Source organism: Triturus cristatus, chromosome 3_1 (genome assembly GCF_964204655.1).
Source record: "Triturus cristatus chromosome 3_1, aTriCri1.1, whole genome shotgun sequence".
In the NCBI taxonomy this organism is placed as follows: Eukaryota; Metazoa; Chordata; class Amphibia; order Caudata; family Salamandridae; genus Triturus; species Triturus cristatus.
The window spans coordinates 872400172-872426788 of record NC_140583.1 but is presented as its reverse complement, the minus strand read 5'-3'; the positions used below and the strand labels follow the sequence as shown (position 1 = coordinate 872426788).

At 44.3% G+C, this 26617-nt stretch overlaps 1 protein-coding gene across 7 annotated transcripts in view; it reads left to right on the top strand.

The window, feature by feature from the left end:
- UBR3 (ubiquitin protein ligase E3 component n-recognin 3) overlaps positions 1-26617 on the top strand; it is a 2077978-nt gene that overhangs the window by 285840 nt on the left and 1765521 nt on the right. For 4 of the 7 annotated variants that reach the window (XM_085645338.1, XM_085645337.1, XM_085645336.1 and 1 more), the window contains exon 5: positions 22643-22695. In XM_085645338.1, the coding sequence (XP_085501464.1) occupies positions 22643-22695 (53 nt within the window). The remainder of the gene's footprint in view (positions 1-22642; positions 22696-26617) is intronic. The other 3 variants (XM_085645335.1, XM_085645339.1, XM_085645340.1) reach the window with 1 other exon arrangement.

The following is a 26617-nucleotide window of genomic DNA, read 5'->3' as shown; positions in this document are numbered from 1 at the left end:
GCTGTTCCTGTTACCAGAGAATGCCACACTTCCTGTATGCTTCCCGCTAATCAGAAAATCAACCATTCGAGTGTATTCCATTTCCATATATTTATATGGTTACGGAAGGGATTGTCTGTATGCAAAATTTTGTGTCTCTCTAGATGGTGGACATAGAGACCAGCTATGCTGGTCCCAGGTTTCTGGAGGTACAGTGTCTTATTGTACTCAAAGTTCTCCTTCAATGCCAGGCGACAGCACTCCATGATGACATTTCGAGGCATTTGGTAGTCCCAGTCTGTATAGAAGAGCACTTCTTCAATAATGGTCAAGGTCTCGTTGTGAGGCCTCTTCCATGTTTTTCTTTCTGTCACACAAGACAATGTTGCCACCTTTATCGGCATTTCTCACAATGATATTGTTGTTACTTTGCAATTTGGAGATTAGCTGTTTGTATTGCCTTTCTTTTTGGTACAATTTGTGTTTAGTATGTTGAGTTTTGTAGTTAAGTTTCTTGATTTCATTGATTCATTGAATGAGGGACGGGAAGACCCCCATGATGAAGCATGACACTAAGGGATTCTTAGAGTGTGAGGGGTATTTTAAAAACCGTGTTTCCCATGACAATTCCTTGGGTTTAACACAATTTTCCCGCCACCTTCATTATAACTTTCAAAACAAGGAATGATATATAGAAAAGTGGTAGAGTCAGTTTTGAAATGCATTCAGATATGCGATTGCTTTTCGTCAAGTATTTTGAAATGTTTTCTCTTTTGCTTTGTTTTAACCATGCTTTACCAAAATGCAAAGCCAATAACATGGCACTCACATTGTGAAAGTGCCAAGCTACAGATGAAACCCTTTTGCTTTGCCAGTGATTTACTAATTTGTTATGCTCTCATCTCAACAGTGAAGTTTCATTACTGCTCTGTTGAGTAAATTATTGTACTCATCCGAGAGGGCTACAATTTACAACTTAATATATTCTACTAAAAGTCTTTTAGAAGCAAAAAAATATATAAATAAAATGTCATCCTAATGCCACTATAAGGAGCACATTTTAGTTTTTGTTGTGGCTTCCCAAGACCCAATCCTTTCCTTGAGCAGTTTACGACCATTTGAAACTTATTTTTTTAATTAATGGGATTCACTACTAGCTAAGCAGTAAAGATAGCATTGACGTACAACAATGGTAACTTGAGAAACGGTAGCGAGTGTATGTCTTTTGAGGTTTGCTTTTAGCATAAATACAGAGCTTCTTAACTGCAAGAAAAGGTGAAGAAAACGCACTGCAAATGTGATCACACTAGAGCTACAGTTGGATTTTGTGACTAAGTGGTATTTAAAAGTGGGGGTTTGTGTTGATAAACATACTTACCTTTACCTTCCCCTTGAGATCAATAGTTGGGAAGGTGATCCATTCTTGGGTGTTTCATTTTCAAGTTAGTTTGGTAGCGGTGGGAAGATGTTCAGGTTGGATGTTTTGATGTTCAAGTTTTAGACTGGTAGATAAGAATTATTTAACAAACGTATGTCAGTGTTTTTAAAATGATGTTGCAAACAGTTGGTACACTGGAAACTGGTTTAGAACTAGAGAAAGAGAGAGAGAGCTAGTGAAGTTTTAGAAAAACCAAATCATGAAACAGAAGGTGAACCAGCCCCATATTTAGGACATTATTACTTAAGAGAACAATGATAAAATCAGAGAAGCTGGTAACTTCGTTTAATATGTGAACATCCAAAGCCATTTTGAACACTGCAGTTTCTCAAGAGCAGCTTTTTGCAAACTAACAAATGCCAGAATTTCATGTTAAAGTTAGATTGTCCACTATCAATGTGACTTCTTTCATAAAAAGAATCAACTAGAGGAAGTAGCTACATCAACAAATTGTGTGAATGCTTGTCCAGACATCACTTTGCAATGGTGAACACTTGCAACCAATTCCTATCAACTAGTGGTTTGGAGATGACTCCATAATGAATGCCAGAAACACTCTAAAATGTTTAATGGCCGTTGCCCAAGCCTGTTCCTGAACAAGGTCTTCAAGTTCTGCCATGGTAAGTTCCCAATCCTACGTGAGTTTGTCACAGTGCTCTCATCACACAGAATTGCTTAAATCCTAGGCCAAAGCATCCTGATCCTATCATGCAGAAACATTTCCAGTGAATGACCCTAGAAGCAACTGGCCAATAATATCATTGATGCATAGACCAAGATTTGAACTAAAGTACTGCTGAGAAACTTTAAAGAATGACTGAATGACAATAGCATTTTAACACCAGTACATCACGATTATTTCTGGTTTTGCTAGGCCAGGTGTCCATGCTTCATTCAACAGTATTCAACTGTTAAACCAAAAAAGGACACCCCTGCCTTGCAGCTTTCCTATACTTCTCCTCTGCCTTTCATCTGATTGACTGAGCCAGCCTATCAGAGAGGTTGATTCTAGCAGGCCTCAGTTCCTACTTTCTTTCTACTCTGGCTGAGCAGTACAGCAATTCAGATATGCAGGTATGTTAAGCCCGAAAGGGGAAATAAGATGATAATTCAAAATGAAAACAAGAGTCAAACGCTTGAGTGCCTCGTATTAACACCACATATGTTCAGTCTTTACAGAGATCATCTTCTCTATACATTTTGAAGAAATAACCTCTGACATTCTTCAGGAAGGAGGGGTGAACATTCCTATTTCTATAATTCGACGATTCTGTAATCTTGGCTAGAGCTAGAAAGATGCTCCTCATCAGGATCAATAACTGCTATAAGCAATAAGAAATCCATTTGAACAAACAAATCAAAAAGTCTCATGTAGAGCCCACAGACACTGGCAAACAGAAACTAGGGATTTCCCTCTGAGGACTTTCTCCTAGTAAAATAGAAGATTTCACCTACTTGGGAATTACCCTTTTGGCATATTCATGCTAAAACCCTACATCATTAGGAGGAAAGATGAAACTGTGCAAAAGCTCTCCTGTGCGTTAGGAACGCATATGATGCACAAATGACCACGTATGTTGACTAGAAATTAAATACTTTAGTTGGTTCCATACTGCTATGTGAATAAGTTAGTATAGGCACTAGCAGTATATGCCATGCAACATTGAGTCTCTATCTCTTCAGTGTGGCCAAATTCAGTTATCAATTTAAACAGAAGCATCAATTTAAGACTGTGACTTCTCTTCCAGGGGATCCTCATCAAAGTCATAAGCATTAGAATATTCCCGCCCATGCGCGGGATCCTGGAAACAGTATATTATATGTGCCCCACATATATATATCTCCATACATATATACTTATCCAGTATTGGGGTATCTTTCTTAGATTCACATGCCTGAATCATTCCCCGTCGCCGAGGCGGGAGTCTCGGTAGATAAAAAAGTAGTGCCAAAAAATAATTAGTAGTAGTAGTAGGCCCAAAGAGAAAAGGCCCTAAGGCCTATATCTTAGAAGCCTATCTACCTTGTTATGTAAAATAACCCAAGAATTGGTAGCAACCAATCAGACATCAGCACCCATCTAGAACCCTCTCAGCAGAGCCAGCTCTCCTCAGATTTTCACCGCACGTCGTGTGGAAGGGAGTCTCCCTGAGTGCCTACTCAGTTTCTTCTTTTCTTCAGTCATGTCTGACAAAAAAGCTTTGTTTAGACCCTGCAGGACCTGTGATAAGAAGAGGGTCCATGTAGACGACCAGCATGAGGAGTGTATTTATTGTCTACATCCTAAGCATGTTGCTAAGGACTGTAGAATTTGCCGGACTTTCCCTCCTAAGACCTTAAGGGACAGAGAGGCAAGAGTTTTGTTATGGTTGAAATCTTCCTCGGCTGAGGAGGATGACAAGGCCTCGACATCTAGCAAGAGAGCTAGATCAATTGATAGTTCTTCCAGTGAAGGGAGAAAACATCATAAGGCCTCTCATGTAACTTCTGACCATTCACAGAAGTCACAAGACTCTGACAGATCCAAGAAGTCTTCAACTACAAAAACCGTGAGTAAATCTCAGGTTAAGACTTTGTCAGTGGGATCATCTTATACTATCTCTGTGACTTCTGCGGCTCCTCTGTCGACGGCTACAGTCTCCACTACTTCGATATCGTCACCTATCATGTCTCCTAGGGCGTCTAAGACTCCGTCGACAATTGCGTCGACGTCGAGCTTAAAGGAAGTTCTGTCAGCATCGTCGAGGACAACATCGACGTCGAAAACCCCGTCGACGACAACCCCGTCGACGACCAAGACCCCGTCGACGACCAAGACCCCGTCGACGACCAAGACCCCGTCGACGACGACGAAGACCCCGTCGACGACGACTAAGACCCCGTCGACGACGACTAAGACCCCGTCGACGACGACTAAGACCCCGTCGACGACGACTAAGACCCCGTCGACGACGACTAAGACCCCGTCGACGACGACGAAGACCCCGTCGACGACGAAGACCCCGTCGACGACGACGACAATTCCGTCGACGACGAAGACCCCGTCGACGACGACGACAATTCCGTCGACGGCGAAGACCCCGTCGACGACGACGACAATTCCGTCGACGGCGAAGACCTCGTCGACTATGACGATCCCGTCGACGACGAAGACCTCGTCGACGATGACGCTCCCGTCGACGACGAAGACCTCGTCGACGATGACGCTCCCGTCGACGACGAAGACCTCGTCGACGATGACGCTCCCGTCGACGACAATGACAATCCCGTCGACGCCTCAAAAGACAACAAGTCCGTCTATGAGGGGAAGCCCGTCGACGAGAGGTTTCCTTAAAGCGATTCCAACTACCCAGGTTACGCCTATTGCTTACACGCATATTCAGCTAAGAACTTTTCATAAACAGGATTACAGCAATATTTCTCCTTTGGTGCCTTCGCATATCCTGGACTCATATACGGAAGGGGATGATTATGAAGAGGAGGATGATGAGGGTCCTTTCGGGATAGCTAGGCACCCCTCGGAGTTGCATATTACGTGTCAGGAGATGGATGAGGAGGATGACTACCATGAGCATGCTTACCAGGAAGGCCTTGCTGCACCAGTTTACAGGCATCCCTCAAGGGATTGGGATCGTAGAGAATCAAGTCATCTCCCGCCTACACTGATTCAGGACCTTCAGGCCATGCTGGCGGATTACCGCCAACGCTTTCCTCCACAACAACCTCTTCCTAATATACAACCGACGGAAGAGTCGCACACGGACATGCCAAATTCGCCGATTCACCCTGCTGGTTCGGGTACACAATCGCACCATGATACCATTTCCACTGATGAGGAAGATATCGAAGAGGGTGAAGTACCGGATAAAGACACCAATCTGGATCCTTGGGATGATTACATTATTCCCATGCCTTCTCCACCTATTCCACAACCATCGGATTCTCCTCCAGAGGATATAGGTGGCTTTCACAATTTAATGCAGCGTGCAGCAGTCAGGTTTCAATTACCAGTCACTGTGGAGCATACGGATTGTTTCCTCCATGACTTTAAAGAGGAGCAAAGGAAAATTACCAGAGCAATTCCCATCATCGATTTTATTTGGAATGAGGGGTTAAAAATTATGAAAACACCTGCTTCTGTACCTGCGGTCCTCCCTCGTATTGATAAGAAATATCGTGCTCCTCCAGAGACGCCCTCCTGTCTCATCGGTCATCCCCGACCAGATTCCGTTATATCACAGGCTGCTCAACAAAAGTCCCAAAATCCGGCTATGCTGATATCGACGCCGCCGGATAGAGAAGGGCGAAGATTGGATCTGATCGGCAAGAAGTTCTCTACGATGGCGGCAACTTCTATCAAAGCTGCAAACTCCTTGGCCATTCTTGGTCGCTATGACCGCCAGATGTGGTCAGAATTCTCTGAATTTATAGACCTCATTCCTGAGGATCGTCAACAAGAGGCAAGGAAAATACTTCAAGAGGGAGAACGAGCCGCATCAGAGATCATAGACTGTGCTCTTGATATTGCAAATACCAACTTTAGGCAGCTTGCAGGGGCAGCAGTTCTTAGGCGTCAAGGATGGCTTAAAGCAACATCTTTTAGGCCAGAGGTTCAAGCCAAGATCATTGATATGGCCTATGATGGAGAATCCTTGTTTGGGAAACATATAGACGAGGCCCTCCTAGCAATCAAGACTGATACGGATACAGCTAAGTCACTAGCTGCTCTCCAATACAAACGGGGATCTTTCCGTGGTGCAAGAGGTCGAGGCTTTGTTTCAAGGGGAAATTATCAAAGTCAGCAAAATAGACAATATCAGTCTCAATATAGACAGCCTTATGGACGATCATCTTACAGGCAATCTTCCTCGAATAGTTTCTCTCGTCAGGGAGGAAGAAGGCGATCGAACAATCAGGGTCGCGACGCCAACAAGAAGCAATGAGTTACGCTGGACGCCAGTCATCCCTCCTTCCCTCCCAGTAGGAGCAAAGATAACAGCTTTTGCTCACAATTGGGAGGAGATCACCTCGGATCGTTGGGTCATCGACTTAGTCAGAAACGGTCACACCCTGGAGTTCTCAAAACAACCCCCTACTGCCCCGCCCAGGGGTCCCCCTCCCCCTCGTCTTCACTTATTGTTCAAAGAAGCTTTAATAATGCTCCGCAAGAACGCAATAGAGAAGGTTCCTTCGCCCCAGAAGGGAACCGGGTTCTATTCTCGATTTTTCCTCATAAAGAAAAAGTCAGGGGAGTGGCGCCCGATTCTGGATCTCCGCAAGCTCAACAAATTTCTAAAGAAGCAGAGTTTTCGGATGGTTACACTGGCCGAAGTGTTGAGCTGCCTAAACAAGGGGGATTTTATGGCTTCTCTGGACATGGAGGACGCGTACTTCCACATTCCTATCCTTCCCAAGCATCGCAAGTACCTGCGATTTGTAGTGGCTGGCGTCCACTATCAGTTCAAAGTCCTTCCGTTCGGACTGAAATCTGCTCCAAGAATTTTTACAAAGTGTCTTGCACCAGTAGCAGCGACTCTAAGGTCACAGGGAATACAGGTATTTCCGTACCTGGACGACTGGCTGCTCAAAGGCCCTTCGAAGCAGACTACCGTAGAGGCAGTTTCAGCATGCCTAAGTCTATTCTCAAGCTTAGGCCTCACTCTCAACAACAGCAATCTCAACTGCTCCCTCTACAGAGAATTCAGTTTCTGGGAGCAATGCTGGACACCAAACAATGCAAGGCATTCTTGTCAGAGGAACGTCAACTTCGTTTACAAAAGCTAGCACTTTCAATCGCAAGAAGAAAGTCAGTTTCTGTCCGGAGGTTTGCGTCTCTGCTGGGGATGTGTTCTTCAACTATAAATCTTGTACCTTTGGCAAGGCTCCGAATGAGACCTCTGCAGGAACAGTTACATCTACAATGGAAACAGGCCTTGGGGTCGTTCAACGACTCCATCAGGATAACACCTCACATGAGAGTCTCTCTGCATTGGTGGTCACGGATGGAAAACCTGACTTTGGGCCTTTCTTTTCTAACATCTCCTCCAGAATTCGTGGTAACAACAGACGCCTCCATGGAGGGGTGGGGAGGACATCTCCAAGTTCTACAGATTCAGGGACGATGGTCCCAGGAATACCGCCAACAACATATCAACAGACTGGAGCTTCGTGCCATTTTTCTCACTCTGCAGGCGTTCCTCCCGAGGATTGCAGGGGCCTCAGTGCTGGTCCGAACGGACAACACTACCAGCATGTATTACGTCAACAAACAGGGAGGAACGAGGTCACTGTCCCTTTCGCAGGAAGCTCAGGAACTATGGGAATGGCTTACAACACACAAGATATCCTTACGAGCGGAGCACGTCAGGGGCCTTCACAACACGTTGGCCGACAACCTAAGCAGATCCCTGGCAGGCTGTCACGAATGGGAGATAGAGCAGAAGCAACTAGACGAAATTTTTCAGTCATGGGGCAAACCGGCACTGGATTTGTTTGCTACAAGGGAAAACAAGAAATGCCGCTATTACGCAAGCAGATTCCCTCAACAGGGATCAAGAGGAAATGCCCTGTCCATGAGATGGTCAGGGCTTTGTGCGTACGCTTTTTCCCCGATACCACGAATTGTGAAAGTGATCCGCAAAGTGAAGATGGAACATTGCCGCCTCATCCTGATTGCACCCCGTTGGCCAAGGCAATATTGGTTCCAGGAGCTGCTTCTTCTAGCTCACAGCTCCATCCGTCTAATACCAACAATGACGATGTTGACAAGGGAAAGGGGTCAAATACTCCATCCAGATCCACAGTCGCTGCACTTGCACGCATGGCTCCTGATTTCCTAGAATACAAAGATCTAACCATTTCACAGGAATGCCGTGAGATTCTATCTAAGTCACGCGCACAAAGTACTTTAAAAACTTATCGTTTGAAGTGGAAACGATTTTGTCATTGGTGCGAGGGGAAGGATGTCCATCCTTTACAAGCTCCAGTAGAGCAAATCCTTCCTTATTTGTTATCCCTAGCCAAATCGGGACTTGCATTTTCATCAATTAAAGTTCATCTTGCGGCTCTATCAAGATTCAGGAAGAGTACCTCTAAACCTTCGCTCTGTTCCTCATCATTAATAAAACAATTTATGAAGGGGCTATTCCGCGTTTTTCCACCAATTCGTGCACCTCCTCCAGAGTGGGAGTTGAACACAGTTCTAGCTCAATTGATGAAAAGGCCTTTTGAACCTATCCACAAGGCTGAGCTAAAATTTTTAACATGGAAGGTAGCTATTCTTTTGGCTCTTACATCGGCTCGAAGAGTCAGTGAGATTCAAGCGTTCACCATCTCAGAACCCTTTTTGCAGTTCTCCAAAGACTTTGTTACTCTCAGGACAAATCCACGATTCATCCCTAAAGTTCCGACTCAGTTCCACTTAAATGAGCCAGTGAAACTAAAGGTTTTCTTCCCAAATCCAGCCACTCCAGCTGAGCGAGCGTTGCATTCACTGGATATAAAACGCTGTCTGAAATTTTACTTGCAAAGGACGAAGGACATCAGGCGGTCCAATCAATTGCTTGTAGCTTATGGTCAAGCTACACTTGGGTCTGCTGTGACTAAAGCGACTATAGCCAGATGGTTGGCTTCTACAATTCATTTTTGTCATGATAAAGCCAATAAACCATTACAAAGAAAGGTCAAGGCGCATTCTACTAGAACTATGGCAGCATCTACTGCATTGTTCGCAGGAGTATCCTTGGAGAATATTTGTCGTGCTGCAACGTGGAGGAATGTTCACACATTCACGAAGCACTACTGTCTGCAATCTACTCTGCAGGAGGATACAGCGGTAGGACAAGCCGTCCTTCAGCATCTGTTAAACTAAGGTCAGATATTTATATATGTTTCTTCAATTTACTGTTTATAATTGCTATATTTTAAGCTACATTGTCTTTTCTTTATGTAAGATAGATGTTTGAATTTTAACAGAAAACATCTTATGCCTTCTACTTATCAAGTTGCGGGCGTAATTGGGAGTGTATCAGCAATAGTCTCCCACCATCCGCAAACGACTGTATGCTTGGCATACTGCTTGCTACTCTGATTCAGGCATGTGAATCTATGAAAGATACCCCAATACTGGATAAGAAAACAAGTTACTTACCTGTAACTACAGTTATCCAGTATTGGTATCTTTCATAGATTCACATGCACCCACCCTCCTCCCCGCAGAGTCAGTTCTCTATGTTTGGGATATAAGCTTCCCACTCGTGCTAGGAAAATCTGAGGAGAGCTGGCTCTGCTGAGAGGGTTCTAGAAGGGTGCTGATGTCTGATTGGTTGCTACCAATTCTTGGGTTATTTTACATAACAAGGTAGATAGGCTTCTAAGATATAGGCCTTAGGGCCTTTTCTCTTTGGGCCTACTACGACTACTACTACTAATTATTTTTTGGCACTACTTTTTTATCTACCGAGACTCCCGCCTCGGCGACGGGGAATGATTCAGGCATGTGAATCTATGAAAGATACCAATACTGGATAACTGTAGTTACAGGTAAGTAACTTGTTTTCATATATATGTATAAACAAGCAACTGCAGCCAATAAACACTAGAGCTGAAACATGCTGTAAGGAATTTCCACTATACATAAAAAAAATAGCATTATAAACACGAGAAACAACATTATAACTTGTTTAGAAACTGTTTTAATGCTCAGAAAACAGCAGAAATTCTTATAAATCACTGAAAGCATAGGAAGCTCCCAGGCTGCATTGCAAATACCCAGTCTAAAAAGACTGAAAAGCTAACTAATAGCTGCATAGCAATAAACTGACACCGTGCCTTTAAGGCACACCTGACCCCCAACTTCCCATCATGCCTCAGGGGTGGCAGTTAGGTCAGTTGTTCTTTCCGGCTCCTTCTGGAAGGATCCTGGCAACAGAGCTCCACTTTTTTCTGAGTTTGTCAGAAAATATTGTCTGTTTTACAACTGTTTTTTCCCTTACTTCGACGTTTTAAATCTACAGAAGTAAGAGGCTGTCTTTTTTAGGCAGTTTTGGGCATTTTTTCAACCTTAAAATGCCATCTCTTTTCGATCCTTGCCCTTCTTGTGCAAGAAGAAGGCCAGGACTGACTCTCGTAGGGTCTGTATCCTGTGTCTACCGGAGGATCATGATTCCAAGACATGTCCTCACTACCAGAGCCTGTCCAAGAGAACTTTGAAGGACAGGGAGCGAATTCGCATTTATGGCCTGGCACAACCATCCAGAGGACGATCTCCGGTGAGGAAGGGCTCCAAGAGGCCTAGAGATACTTCTAGAAGCAAGTCCTCGCGTCCTTCCACCTCAGCGTCGGGACCGGCGCTGAGAAAAGATCTTCTGGTAGGTCATGTTTCCATGAAGAGACCTTCGACAGCGGGCTCGCCGTCGAGAGCAGGTACGTCGTCGAAGTCTAGACCGCAATCGTCAACTCGGCGGCGATCGGCGTCGAGAACCAGAGCCTCTCCGCCGTCGTCAACCCGGCGACGATCGGCGTCGAGAGACACCACCCCTCCGCCGTCGTCAACCCGGCGACGATCGGCGTCGAGGAGCAGGGAACCTCCGCCGTCGTCAACCAGGCGACGATCGGCGTCGAGGAGCAGAGAACCTCCGCTGTTGTCAAACCGGCGGTGATCGGCGTCGAGGAGCAGGGAACCTCCGCCGTCGTCATCTCGACGACGATCGGCATCGAGGAGCAGGGAACCTCCGCCGTCGTCATCTCGACGACGATCGGCATCGAGGAGCAGGGAACCTCCGCCGTCGTCAACCAGGCGACGATCGGCGTCGGAGTGTCACCCCTCCGTCGTCGAGGGCAGGATCCCCTCCGTCGTCGCAAGTCCATCAGCGATCGATGTCGAGAGGGAAGAGTCCTCCGCCGTAGTCATCCAGGCGGCGATCGGCGTCGAGGGTACCATCCACTTCGACGTCGAGAGTGGCAGCATCTCCGCCGGCGTCAAGACGGCGTTCGGCGTCGAGGGAGAGTGGGCCTCCATCGTCTGCTTCACACCGCCGTTCGACGTCGAGGCGGCATTCTTCGCCTGCTGAACATGGCCGCCGGTCCACATCGAGGCGTCGTTCGACGTCGAGAAGAGGAGAGTCCCGGCGAGAAAGAAGGCAAAGCCACAGATCGACGTCAAGACCACGCTCAACGTCGAGACAGGCCTCGGACAGGTCAGTGGTCCTGGTGACGGAGTCGGCTTCGCGCCATTCCTCCTCACGCTCAGGGGCATCTCCAAGTCAAGCAATTCCAAGAGAGTCTGCCAGCCAACTCCGCAGGTCTTCCCCTCAGGCTCAAGGGACCATTTCTGCGGTACGACTATCGCCCAGATGGCTGCTGCCAGCACATCATTGGCAGGACTCAGGGGCTACAAGGAGAATGCGGGAATATGTCAGCCAAGTGCATGACTCTCCACTACAAAGGTTGGTGGAGGCAGTGGACAGAGCAAGTCCTCCCAGGCCAGCACGTGAGAAGTCACCTGAGAGCCGGCGACGCAGGTCGCGCTCCCCCAGGCGGGAGGGGCGTTCAGCCGGATCACGGGCTCGTGATCATCGCCGGGATAGGAGGTCACCATCAACGTCATCTTCGTCCACCAGGTCCTCAATAAGGGACTACTCACCCATGCTATCGGGCAGCCCAGTGTCCAGGGTCTCGCCCACAGAAGACATCAACACCTACCATGAGGTGCTGCAGAGGGGTGCGCAGAAGCTGGGGATTGAGATGTCAGTCCCGCAAGTCACCACGTCGGTGATTTTCGAAACACTTCACCAGAAGTCTGCGTCTCGTCCACTGCTACCTTTGGTCCCAGGGATCATGGAACCTGTCATGGACACCTTCCTAACCCCAGCGACCATAAAAGCGGTTCCGGCTCGTATCCTCAAAAAATATAAGCCGGCTACCTCTGATCCTGTCTTTGTCAAAATGGACCCTCCTGCGGACTCAGTAATAGTGGCGGCAGCAAGAAAGGGTCATACTGTATCGGCGTCCTCTTCCGTCCCTCCGGATAAGGAGAGCAGAATCCAGGACTCCTGGGGGCGCAGGGCCTGCTCGTCTGCAGCGGCTTCCCTCAAGGTCTCCAGCGCGGCAGCGCTGTTGGGCAGATACGATAGGGCTCTCTGGGACTCTATGGAGCGGTTCAAGTCCAAGCTCCCAAAGGAGGACCAAAAGGACTTCGAAGAAATAGTCACTGAAGGGTCCCTGGTGGCTAATCAGTCGATTAGCACTGCGGCGGATGGTGCGCTGCTCTCAGCCCATTCTTACGCACACGGCGTATGCGCCAGAAGGTCATCCTGGTTGAGGCTGACAGGGCTCAAGCTGGATGCGCAGCAAAGAATTTTAAACCTGGGGTTCTCTGGCTCCTCCCTCTTCGGCACTCACACGAATGAGGAGATGGGGCGCATGAAAACTGAGCTGGACACCCTCAAAGCTGTGGGGTTGGAGAAGAAAAAAGAATTCAAGCGCCGTTTTAGACCCACCCAACGCAAGGGGCCTCAACAGAGGGTTCAAACCCCTCAGTGGTCTCAGAGTAAGACCCAGGGAAAATCGCAGTTTCGAGGCGGAAAGTCCACCAGGGGGAGAGGTGGACACCAGCAACAGTCCTCCACTACCACAAGAGGAGGAAAGTCATGAGCTGTGGCTTCCTCTACGACCGTTGCCCACTCCAGTGGGGGGGGAAGTGCTTCACAACATCTGGCAGAGTGGGACAGCATCACAAAAGATCGCTGGGTGCTGAATATACTGCGAAATGGATATGGACTACGTTTTCGAGTGCGTCCAAAAGACATACCGCCAAAAAAGTCCCGTCCTCACCACTTAAAGCTGCTCCAAAAGGAGGTGAGGGCCCTTCTGCAAAAAGAGGCCATAGAAAAAGTTCCTCCTTCGCAAATCGGAAGAGGAGTGTACTCCCTTTACTTCCTTGTGCCCAAAAAAGATCAAGAGCACAAGTTTCGGCCGATTCTGGACCTCCGTCTCCTAAACAAAGTCATCGTCAAGGAGAAGTTTCGTATGTTGGCGCTTCATCAAATATGTCCACATCTGCAAGTAGGGGATTGGATGTGTTCGGTGGACCTCCAAGATGCGTACTTCCACATTTCAATTGCACGACATCACCGCAAATACCTGCGGTTTGTGGTCGGAAGCAAGCATTATCAGTACAAGGTCCTTCCATTCGGGCTCAAGTCTGCTCCGCGAGTCTTCACCAAATGTATGGCAGTGGTGGCGGCTTGCCTCCACAGGCAGGGTCTATTCGTCTACCCTTACTTAGACGACTGGTTGCTGAAGGCTCCATCCCAGCAACAGGTGTGGAAAGACTTCCAGACCTGTCTGCGACAGTTGCACGATCTCGGCCTTCACGTCAACATGGCAAAGTCCGTGCAGCAGCCCACTCAGACCATCCACTACCTTGGCTCCGTTCTGGACACAAGCGTGGGAAAAGCGTATCCTTCGGAGGAAAGACTGTCTTCAATGAAGCGGAAATGCAGGCTTATGCAGCAGATGCAGAGGCTGTCAGCCCGGCAGGTAGCATCTCTGCTGGGATCCATGGCGTCCTGCATTTTTCTCATTCCCAACGCCAGACTGAGAATGCGACCTTTGCAGCAAGCTCTAGAGGACCAATGGGATCAGTCCACAGGCCGTTGGGGAGATCAAATCTCTCTCTCCCAGGCGGCTAAATCCTCCCTTGCATGGTGGACTCGTCAGGACAATTTGATGGTGGGAGTCCCTTTTCACCAGCCACTTCCGGTGCAATCGTTGGTGACAGACTCGTCTCTGCAAGGCTGGGGGGCACACATGGGGTGCCTCCAGATACAGGGTCGGTGGTCTACAAGAGAGCAGGGCTACCACATAAATATGCTGCAACTCCGGGCAGTCCACCTTGCTCTAAAGGCGTTCCTCCCTGCAATCAAGGCCGATTCAGTCCTGGTGCAGACCGACAACACCACGACCATGTTCTACTTGAACAAACAGGGCGGGACTCGGTCACGTCCTCTTTCCCTGGAGGCACAGGTGATCTGGCACTGGCTGCTCGCCCGGAACCTCTCGGTAGTGGCAGTGCACCTTCCGGGGGAGTTAAATCTCAAAGCAGACGCACTCAGCAGGCACTTCGAAGATCAGCCAGACTGGGTGCTAAACGACGAGGTGGTGGCGGACCTGTTCCATTGTTGGGGTCGTCCAGAAATAGATCTGTTTGCAGACGATGAAAATTCAAAATGCCACGCCTTCGCGTCCAGATTCCACCGTCCAGGGACCAGGGGGAATGCTCTTTTGAGGGACTGGTCAGGGACATTTGCCTACGCCTTTCCGCCCCTGCCTCTGATTCCGAAGGTGGTATCCAAGCTGCTCAGATCCAACATGAAGATGATCCTCATAGCTCCGGACTGGCCACGCCAGTGGTGGTACCCGGACCTTCTCCATCTGTCGGTGCGACCTCACAGGCGACTGCCTTGCAGGCCGGACCTGCTGTCCAAGATGGGCGGGAGGATTCTTCATCCCAACCTTCCCTCACTGAACTTAACAGCATGGCTCCTGAGGTCCTGCAATACGGACATTTAGGTCTGCCTCCTGATTGCATGCATATTCTGAAAGAAGCGAAGCGACCCTCCACAAGAGCGTCTTATGCGTTTAAGTGGAAGAGGTTTTTTATTTGGTGTAGAGAGAATCACCTTCATCCTACGAAGGGGCAGGAGGATGTCATTCTCCCTTACCTTCTGCACTTAGCACGATCAGGCTTAAAGTATGCATCAATCACGGTCCATTTGTCTGCCATTACAGCGTACAGGAGGTCTCCCAATCAACCCTCTTTTTTCCAGATGCAGGTGGTCAAGGACTTCTTACAGGGGTTGAAGAAAGTTTACGCCCCTGTTCGAAACCCTTCTCCTCCGTGGGAGTTGAACTTAGTATTGTCCAAATTGATGGGTCCACCTTTTGAGCCAATCCACAGAGCTTCCTTGCAGCATCTGTCTTGGAAGGCCGCTTTTCTGGTAGCCATTACATCGGCACGCAGAGTAAGCGAAATCCAAGCGCTGTGTACCAAAGAGCCTTACACAGTTTTTCACCAGCACAAAGTGGTCTTAAGGGCACATCCATCTTTTCTCCCTAAGGTAGTGTCTGATTTTCATATTAATCAGTCCATTTCTCTTCCATCCTTCTTCCCGAACCCAGCGACCCCGGCTGAGCGGTCGCTTCATTCCTTAGACCTCAAGAGGGTACTTAAATTCTACCTAGAAAGTACCAAAGGCATTAGGAAGACGGATCAACTATTTGTCAACTATGGCGCCATGAGAACAGGCTTCCCAGCAGCTAAGAGATCCATTTCCAGATGGATTGTTTCCTGCATTACCTTAGCTTACCAGCTGGCGAAAAGGCCCTTACCTTTGGCCCCTAAGGCTCATTCTACTAGGGGGAAAGCGGCCACAGTAGCTTTCTTGCATGACGTTCCAATGGCAGAGATTTGCAAGGCGGCCACCTGGAAATCGGTTCATACTTTTACCAGGCACTTCTGCCTAGAATCCGATTCCAGAGCGGATGCTCAAGTAGGCCAAGCCTCCTTGAGGAACCTATTTGGGTAGCTTGGTCTATCTAAGCATACTGTTCTTTCTCTGTTTCTTTCCTTTGCCCGCAGGGGCATGAGGTGAGGCTCGCTATTCTATTCTAATGCTTATGACTATTGATGAGGATCCCCTGGAAGAGAAGGATTGGTTACTTACCTGTAATCCTAGTTCTCTTCCAGGGGTATCCTCATCAAAGTCATAAGCAACCCTCCCGCCTCCCCGGGCAAAGGTGTGCTATCTTTTTCAGAGGTTATTATTTCTTTGTGCCATGACTTTTCAGTCTCCGCAAAGAACAACTGACCTAACTGCCACCCCTGAGGCATGATGGGAAGTTTTGGGTCAGGTGTGCCTTAAAGGCACGGTGTCAGTTTATTGCTATGCAGCTATTAGTTAGCTTTTCAGTCTTTTTAGACTGGGTATTTGCAATGCAGCCTGGGAGCTTCCTATGCTTTCAGTGATTTATAAGAATTTCTGCTGTTTTCTGAGCATTTTAAACAGTTTCTAAACAAGTTATAATGTTGTTTCTCGTGTTTATAATGCTATTTTTTTATGTATAGTGGAAATTCCTTACAGCATGTTTCAGCTCTAGTGTTTATTGGCTGCAGTTGCTTGTTTATACATATAGGTATATATGTATGGAGATATATATATGTGGGGCACATATAATATACTGTTTCCGGGATCCCGCGCATGGGCGGGAATATTCTAATGCTTATGACTTTGATGAGGATACCCCTGGAAGAGAACTAGGATTACAGGTAAGTAACCAATCCTTTTGCACCAGTAAAGATTCAGCTGAATCAATACTTGCTCCAATATCTCAACAAAAGGAGCACTTCAAAGATGAAGCATCTCATAGGTCAGTGCTATGCAGATTTAATGAAAATATTGATATTTATTTCTTTTATCAAGCTATTTTTTTTTTTTTTAGTTTTCTTAGTATAGACCAGGCCCACAGGACATTATAGATCTTTACAGGGGTCAAAGGAAAACACTTGATCAGTTTACAGAGATCAGTAAATTTGGAGCTTTTGTTAACTAGTGACCTAATGAGGTGTTAGAACCCAAGTTTCTTATTTCAGATCTAATGAAAGAACTGCAGATGTTCTGGGGAATTCCTGATATGAGATCTGATGTGAAATTAACAAGCCAAATGAACTCTAACTTCTGTTGCAAATTGTTAAGTATTCACAAATTAATCTGAATGGTCGATTTCGACCAGACATTCTACTCAAATCATCACATTTTGTGTGCTCCAAGAGCAAACATTTGGATCCCATTTAAGTTACCCCTTTTGTACTACAACATGTAGATTCTTTTCAAATTGTGAGTAGAACCGAGAGCGACCATTGTCCCCAGGAAATTACATTTAAATGGGAAATTAAATGCATTGAACAGCTTAAAACCACAGCAGAAGAAGAGTAATGTAGTTTCTCAAACTTGAATGCAAAGAACATTCAGGAAATATCTTCAATAAGTGGATAGCTCAGGATAGAGTCACATTTACTAGCTAATGGTTTATTGTATACAAACACTTGGGTTCAGGATAGAGGTAGGGAATGTAACATCTGAAACCTAGAAAATCTGTATTAATTGAGGCATTAGGCAGGGTTGTGTCGTGGCTTGATTACTTTTAATTTATACACCGCTGACTTAATACCCTAGTTAAGTAAAGTTTGGCCATTTTATTCCAAATTGAGTGCTGTACAGATTCCTGCCCTTTGGTATGCTGATGATGTGCTTCTTTTTTTTAATCACACTCTGGTCTGTTACGTTCCATACTAGAATAGCACGAGTATAATGTTGCCAATGATATCAAACAAAATTAAAAGCATGCCTTTCGGTAAGTTCTAGGCAATTTGAAATGGTCAATTGGAGGCGAGTGAATAGACCACGTTGACTCTTATCAATACCTGGGTGTTTGGCAAAACAATTACATGAATCAAAAATGACAACTTCAAAAACCATGATAAATAGAGTGTGCTGTTTGCATTATCAATTACGGCAATTGTATGTAAAATTACACAGCTCGTCTGGGGGAGCTGTAATAGTGCTATTTCGAGCCAAATTCTTCCCAGCTCTTCCATATGGCTGTCCATCGTATGAAGCTAAACTCCATAAAGATCTGGAAAGGAGACTGTCAGCAGCAGTAAAACACATTTTTGGTCTACTAAACTGTACTTCAGTCTGTGAACTGAAACTCGAATTTGGCCTTTTTAAATCCCCCCTTCCCCCAATGGCAGACCTCCAATTTGTCAAGTATTGTATTCAACTAAAAAATGCTGCCACAGGAACTCTAAGTAATGTAATATGGAAGGGGTTCTGTAATAATTCCAACATGCTCTCAATAAATGGTATTCCAAACCTTAACAGAATCTTAAATAATCTGGGCCTGGATTATGACTTGAATAACAACCAAAACTATAGCTGTTTCAAGAAATTGGCAGAAAATGTATAGTGTATTTTCTTAAAATGTAGACTATTTTATGAACTTCAGTACAATTGAGCTCTTAATGCCAACATGTATTTCACCAACAGCCCAGAACTTCCTGAGCATGCACTTGAAACCAATAATCAGGACAAAATATACGCTATTAAGGTTCTGACTTTTCCATTAGCATATATATGTCAAAGGATAATCTCCTCGAAATCTGTAGATGTTGTGGCATTAGATCAGAATCCTTGTGTCACATCATTTGTGTATGCCCATTTTATTTTTAGAAGAATTTTAAAACTATGCTATTTAAGATAAGGGCTACACACAGTAAAGGATAATGCCGCTGCAGCTTGCGGCTTTGGCCCTGTTCAACTAGTCTACAGAGTAGTTAAATATTTGGATTTGGCGGTTAGCAATCTCGAAAAGGCTAACGGCAAAATGTTTGCCCCTGAATGCATGGAAGGAAAGCATTTATTGAGGAAAACTGCAGTTGCAACAATAAAAGCTGATCCGCCTGTCCTGTTTAAATAATGTGGCAGCAATGTAAAAATTATTTGAACTTTACTTGTTGAAACTCTGTCTATGGATTCATTTGATTAGTGCTTTGTAGCCTGTGGATTTCTTAGCTTGGTCGGAATGCCGTGAAAATGTTTACTTGCTTATTTCTCTTTAGTTGGTAGTCTACTTCTTTTATTCATTTTTATGACATTAAGCAGAATTTATTTTCTTTTTACGTAGGTTTTAATGTGTATTGTAATGGTTTTTATTACCCGCACAAATACATTGGAAATCTCTACTTACAGAAAACACTTATCACAATGAATATGTATTGCATGTATAGTATTATTATTCATGCATAACAGGTTCTGGTTATAGCAAAAGTGTTAAGAAATTATATTTGCTGTAGCCTGGCAAAGTAAAGGACCTAGGGAAAGATTGATCCTTCTAGGTTCTAGAAAGATGGAGTGTTGAAGTATGGCGAATAGGAGAGGACAATCAAAGAGAAAGTGTTATAGATCTTTCTTGAAAGCAGAGCGGTAGTTAAATATCTATAGTTTGCATGTTGGGGGCGGGGAGTGTTCTACATTTTTGGGGTGCAACCTGCAAATGACAATGCAGAATGAAGGCAAGTAGATTCAGTTCTGGTGAGGGTTAAAGTAATACATTCTAGCAGCTTGAAAGTTTTAAGGAGAGGGTTAAAGTGCGAGATTGTAGCTGTTTTTTCAGGAGGCAGTCAAATACAGATTTGCATGTCTGTAATTCAAAACAGGCTGATGTAACATGTTTGTCTGCATTTTGGTTAATACATAAGAGTAAAGGAAAGAAACTCTTGGAGTACCATGAGAGTTTTGAACATGTGCTTGCACAAGGAGAGTGCCGTCTATATACCAAGTAACAAATTCCCAGACGTAATGAAGCTGCATTCTTTTTGAAAAAGGTGGCGAGAATGAAAAAGCCTGTAACAAAACTAACTGGGACTCTGCCTGTATCGATGACAGGTCAGGTCCTAGTAAACTGAAAACCTCAACCATGCAAACCTCCTTTCACATACATGAGTGGGTCTGTTTCATTGGAAGTGTTATTTTTCTTGTTTGGTGGAATCCAGCTTTTCTGGTAACAGCAAATGTGCTTATGGCTTCATATCTTAGCTGCTGAGATTGTCCAATTGCTGATTTCCCTTCTTTGTAAATGATATTAATATTAGCAAGTTACCTTTAAAGTAGGTCTACTTATGATGGGATATGTGTTTCTGATGGATACGTCTAACTGCAGATTTCTTGATTGAGAATGTCCACCAAGCTCTAGACTGGATCTAGAGTATTTTGTAGAAGTTCCTCCCATGCACCAATAGATGGTGGTGTGCCACTCCACATGGACATCAGTTCTTCGCAATCTACGCCTTCTAACACAGGTCCAGGGCTCCGCTCTTGACTTTGTCATTCTTCTGAGTACTCCAAAACATCTTCTCAGTGTGTTAGGCAATTATGTTCCCAGAAAACATGATTCAAGCGTGCTGTGACTGCATGATCAGATGTCGGTCATTGAACCACACTATGTGTGCATTTGGTGCGTCTGGACATGACTTGTAAGTTGTGTGATAAATGTGCCATAAAGCAGCCAAGGTGAGTCAAGACAATGGGCGAATTTATATATTGCCAAACACAAGAAGCCATTGTAGTCTTAGTGTAGATCTTGCTCCTGCTCCAAGTCACAGGGTCATTCACCCAACTGCTCCACTTCCTACATGAAATCCTCTAGTAAGTTGAAGTCCAAGCACAAGAAAACAAAACTGGGCTAACACATAACCCACCACTCTGAATCTAAAGAGAAGGTGCAAGGGCGTCAAGATGCATGTCACACTCCATGAGGTCTCAGACCATGCACTGATTTCTCAGTTGGTCCAAATGTCCCTTGATTTTCTCTGCATTGTCCACCAGCAGCAAATCAAAGTCTTCATAGAGGCCATGCTGAAAATTGAATTTTCAATGTGCTTCTGTCTTCTCTGGCGTGCCATTGGGCTTCATGGAACCGCAGGTGCCTCCAGTTGGCTTACTGGCTGTGAATCCCTCCCCGGGACCCATACGGACTCCACTGCAAACTTCCACTCTGGCTCAGGTGGTTCAGGGATCCACGCCAGTTACAGCTATACCGATGCTTGTGGGTGATACCCATGTTGGAACTGAAATGGATGTCCTCTCTAGCTGGACAGAATACATGCTATTAAATTATAAAAGCGAAATCAGTTGTCCTGTACCCTTATTCTGTCTCTACTGTATTGCAGCTGTCAGCCAAGACTCCATTATCTTTTTGGGACTGACTCTGATCCTGCACTAGAACAGGCTACACCCCAGGATACTGTCGATGATGATTGGGAGGAGGACTACATAAGCTTGTTGCATGAGTAAACTGCACGCACTTTCAGTGCAGTCAACATGCAGCACCTTTTTTCCAGACAGGTTGTTGCTGAGGACCCAAACAGCCTTTTTTATAGAAAGTCTTGGCTCTTTTCTATGTTGGACAATCCATCACTCTACCAGCGTTCTTCCCTCCCCCTCGAAATAGGAGGAGAGGCTCCATCGGTTGGACCCCAAAAAGATTTGAAGGTTTTACGTTGATCATACCAAGGACCATTGAGTAGATAATCAACGTTCCTGTAGCAAAGATAGGGAAGACTGCAGAAGAGAACCCTCTCCAGGTGGATAGTCCTCTTCATTTAGACTTCTATATACTGGTCAGAAAACTGTCCCTTGTTTGTATAAGAGCCTCTCTACCAGGGCTAAGGCTGCCACCAATGCATATCCGCTAGGCTGTGATGTGGGCATTGGTGTATTCATTCACAAAGTACTACTGCATTGATATCCAGGTCCGATGGGAAGGACACTTCACCCGCTTTCTTTTGCAAGATTTTGTGGTCTGAACCCACTCTAGAGACCCTCCACCTTGGAGAGGTGTTGCTTTAGTATCTGCTCTAAGGGAAAGAGTTTGTGGTTAGAAGTACCCCTCAGAAGTACAAGCTTGTAACCTTCAGTAATGTTCTTTCTGGTGCATTCTCTTTCTAACTGCAGATTCCTCACTGCCCTCCCCATTTTGTGAGTGGGCTCTTTTTAACATCTAAAAAGGCCAAATTAACGTTCGGGATGCTTTTACCAACAATGCTATGTGCTGCACGTCTTAGAGCATGGAAAATACAAGAAACTGACTTCAGAACACAGGGTTGTTGCTTATTTGCAGCTCCTCCCTCTCACTTATGGATGTTATGAAGCCTGGGCGGAGCCGCATGATGCCACTTACCAGTGTGTGGGAGCAGCTGCTACAAAATTCTCTGAATCCCGTCTGGCTCCTGGGGTATAGTCTAAAGTCGAGAATCTTCAGTTAGTTTGAGGGTCCATCGGAACGAGTATTACAGAATGTTAGTAACTTTACTTATCCTTCTACTTCCTGGCAGGTAAGGGAATCTTTATGCCAACAATCTCTAGCGCCTTAAAAGGAGCACTTAAGTATCTTTGTAGAACTCAGGAAAGTTGCATGTTACTGCTACACTTCCTTTTTGCACAATCGTAAAATGAAATTCAACTCCTTCTCTATAAAAGTAATAGCCATTCAAGTTTCATGATGCTACCTTACTATTAATGGCCTTTTTAGTTGCCATCTAATAGTATACTATAACCTAATAAATATATCTTTCTTGCTAGTAATTCAGCCTTTTTTCTTTCACAGAAGACTGTGCAGGTGCAACTGCTTCATTTGTGCCACAGGATTCTTCAGATGAGGTGAGCTTGTTTGTTAATATAAATGTTGGAGTGTTTATAGGGTGAACATCTAATACAAGTGTGTAACAATATTTCTTGGTGTGTTCAGTGATTTTCTATTTTTTAGGTTTAAAAACTGTATATTTCTGTATATCTGCGTCAACCACATGTATAAAGGACAAATAACAACATACACTTGCCGCACCATATGAGCCAAAGGTTGACTATTCAAAAGAAATGCTACTGCAACAAGTTTTAGTTAGGCAGTTCTCTGAAATTATAAGCAATTATGGTGCCTATACTTGAGCTCAACAGGCGATAGGATAGCAAAGAGACAGCATCATGGTTTAACTTGGTATTATTTCTTTTTATTGTAAGAACACATAGAATTGCCTTCAACCAGAAGCCAGCAAGGAAGATCAGTCCCTTCTTTTTTAAGTTCAAATAATTTTATTGAAAAGAATACAAGGTGACTATACGAAGTATACGTTCTAAATCTTACAACATCACATTCCAACCTTGTTGCTTAGAAAGTAAAGGAATTGGACGGATAATACAAAGGTGAAACATAAAGGAAAACAATGTACATTAAATGAAACATATATGCATTATAAGAAAAATGAAAGAAACTTGTGGAGCTATTAGGGGAGTCAGGGTGGTTTGCGAACCTCTTGTTGAGACGGTTGTGGTAAAGAACATCTCTTGGCACTATCGTCAATAAATTTTATAAAAGGTGATCACAGGTCAGCGCGTTTTGTAGCCATTTGAGGTGGGTACAAATGCAGTGTCCAACCTATGATTATGGCAAACAGTGTACCACCAAGCTCTGTATGAAATCTTCGAGAAGTCGTTCCAATTGACAGTAATTTGTTGAAAGGCAATCGCTAACAATAAATCGATAATCTTGACATTAAGTGAAATCCCGTCCCAGATAGAAGAGAGACTACCCAAGAAGATACGAGTAACAGAAAAAGGAAATGTAGTATCAAATATCAGGTTAACTTGTGACCATACTTGCTTCCAAAAAGTTTGTACTTGTGGACAAATGAATAGCAAATGAAACAGGTCAGCGTTTCGGAGGAGCAGGTCCGACATGTGTCCGGAGTGGCTGAAAATGGCTTACATAAAATGGCTGGCGTGAATAAAAGTCTATTGTGAACAAAAAATAATGTTTGTGTGGTATTTGCTGCTCTAGAGGCCTTACGTATTTTGGACCAGATGCCTTTCCAAAGTGAGAGTGGCCAGCATACCGCAAAGTCTTTTTCCCAAGCCTCTTCAGTTTTTGTTTTCTGTCTATTAGTGTTGATGCCTTGTAGGTGTTTGTAAATAGTAGAGGCTTTGGGTTTGGTCATTAATAGGGCATGAAGTCGTAAAGAGGATTCTGAGTTATTGGAGATGGCGGGCATGTCAGGGAGATGGGAATAGGCTTCCAATACAGCTTGTTTAAGTATATTGTATTTATGAATAAAGTAAGTCGGTAAGTTGAATACCTGCATGAGCGTAACAAAAGGCAAAAATTCTGAGTTTAAGAATAATTGATGAATCCATTTCAAACCCCTATCTCTCCAAGTCCTCCAATAAAAGGGTCTGTTATGGATCAGTACATCTTTATTATGCCAAATTGTGGAATTCAAAAAGGAATCCTTATAATCAAGAGTAGAGTGGGAAGGTAAGTCAAGTAATTTGGAAGTATACTTCAGTACAGGAGTTGAAATGGACTACGGCTTACGTGAAAAAAAAAGATGTTCACAAAATGAGTAAGGAGACATAAACAGGCGTTCAATTGAAGTCCAGAGAGGGCATTCATCTGCAGAGTCAAGCAACCACAGAGAGGCCTGGTGCAGTAAGAAAGCCTTGTGATAAACCTGGAAATCTGGGAAGTTAACTCCACCCTCTGTTTTAGGACGGATTAGTTTTAAAGACATTCGAGATTTCTTATTATTCCGTAAGAAAGAGGATAAAATGGAGTTAATTTTTTTAATTAGTTTGGAAGTAATGGGGATTGGGATATTCGAGATAGTGTATAATACTATGGGAGATAACATCATCTTTATGGTGTCCAAGCGGCCCCACCAAGACAAATAAAGGGGATGCCACTTAGAAGTCAGTTCTGTGATCTTTTGAAGGCACTTATTCATACATAATGTTGCCGTTTCTGAAATTGAGGGTGTAAAGTGTAAACCTAAATATTTAATATGATTTGGACTCCATTTAAATTGAGAAGCTTGAAATTGCGAGCTAAAAGTATGTTTTGTTAGCGGTAGAATTTCGCACTTGTCATTATTTAATTTGTATACGGAAATACGTGAGTAAGATTTAACCTCCGCTAAAAAAGCTGGAATTGATTCTTCTGGCTTGGACAGAAAAAGGAGAATGTCATCCGCATAGGCTGCGAGTTTGACGTGAACATTTGGTGTTTGAAATCCATAAATATTTGGGTTTTGACGTAATTTGGATAAGATTGGCTCTAGGGCCAAATTAAAAAGGAAAGGTAAAAGAGGACAACCCTGGCCTACCCCTCTGCCTAAGTCAAAAAATGAGGAAATTAAGCCATTGGCACAGATTGCTGTGCGAGGATTAGAGTAGAGAAGAGATAATAAGTTTATAAAATTGGGGCCAAATCCAAACCATTCAAGGGTGTAAAATAAATATTTCCACTCAACCCTATCAAAAGTCTTTTCGGCATCCAGTGCAATTGCCGCCAAAGGATGGTCAAGATGCGAGGATTTGAATAAGATATCAAAAAAGAGCCGTGTGTTGTCTCCCTTCGATAAAGCCAGATTGTTCCTTACCTAGTAACTTTGGCAGGTAATAGTCAAGACGTATAGCTAAGGCTTTAGAATTTTTTTTATAGTCAATATTGACCAGCGAAATAGGGCTGTAGTTTTTTACAATATTTAGAGTCTTTACCTTCTTTAGGGATAAGACAAATATGAGCTTCAGAAAATTATCCAGAAGAATTTTTTGAGGTGCAAAAGAAATTTATAAGTAAATGTAGTTTGGGTATTAAAAGCGTGGAAAAATGGGTATAAAATTCAACGGTAAAGCCATCTGGGCCAGGGGCTTTGTCTTTTTTTGAGATTCTGAAGGGCTTTTTGAAGTTCATGCTGGGAAAGGTCCGATTCTAAGGGGGAAAAATCCAAAGGGGCCTGTTGAGGTTTTTGGATGGTAGAGAAGAAATGCGATCGTAACTGATCTGTATGCTGGGTTTCAGATGAGTATAAAGATTTGTAAAAGAGAGAGAATTCATGTAAAATTTCAGCATCTTTAAATTTTAAGACTGAGTGCTCATCAAAGACAGATTCAATGTTGAGTTTGTTTTGGCGAATTTTTCCTGCCTTGTTTTTACCTCTATAAAATTTTGCGCTGGATTTTAATAAATAAAGTGAAGCATCTTGTGTTGATTTTTTGTTAAACTCCAACTTAGCATTGATGAGGGTCTTTAAACATTCTTCTGAATGTGATATGTAATATGACTGTTCTAATGCCTTAATGTGTTGAAGAAAGTATTTAGTAATTTTACGCGCAACTTTTCGTTTCTTTGCCACGTACTCTAAAATAAAACCTCTTGCTGATGCCTTAAAGGCATCCTAAATGATTGCGGGAGATAGGGAATCTGTGTTATTCCTTTCAAAATATTCCGTAGAGAATGAAGCGAAGGCTGTAGTGAATTTGGGGTCTAAAAGGAGTGCATTATTAAAACGCCATCTTCTAGGAGCGTTATTCCTGAGGAGTATATCAAAGTTAATGAAAACCGGTGCATGATCCGATAAGAGAATAGGGCCAATTTCTGCATGTGTAAGGGACTGTAAAATTTAATGAGATACAAAAACATAGTCAATTCTTGATTGGATATGGGGAGTTGAGGAATAGAAGGAATATTCTCTAGTAGTCGGGTTACAAAGGCGCCAAGCGTCAAGCAGTTTATGTTGATGTATAGTGT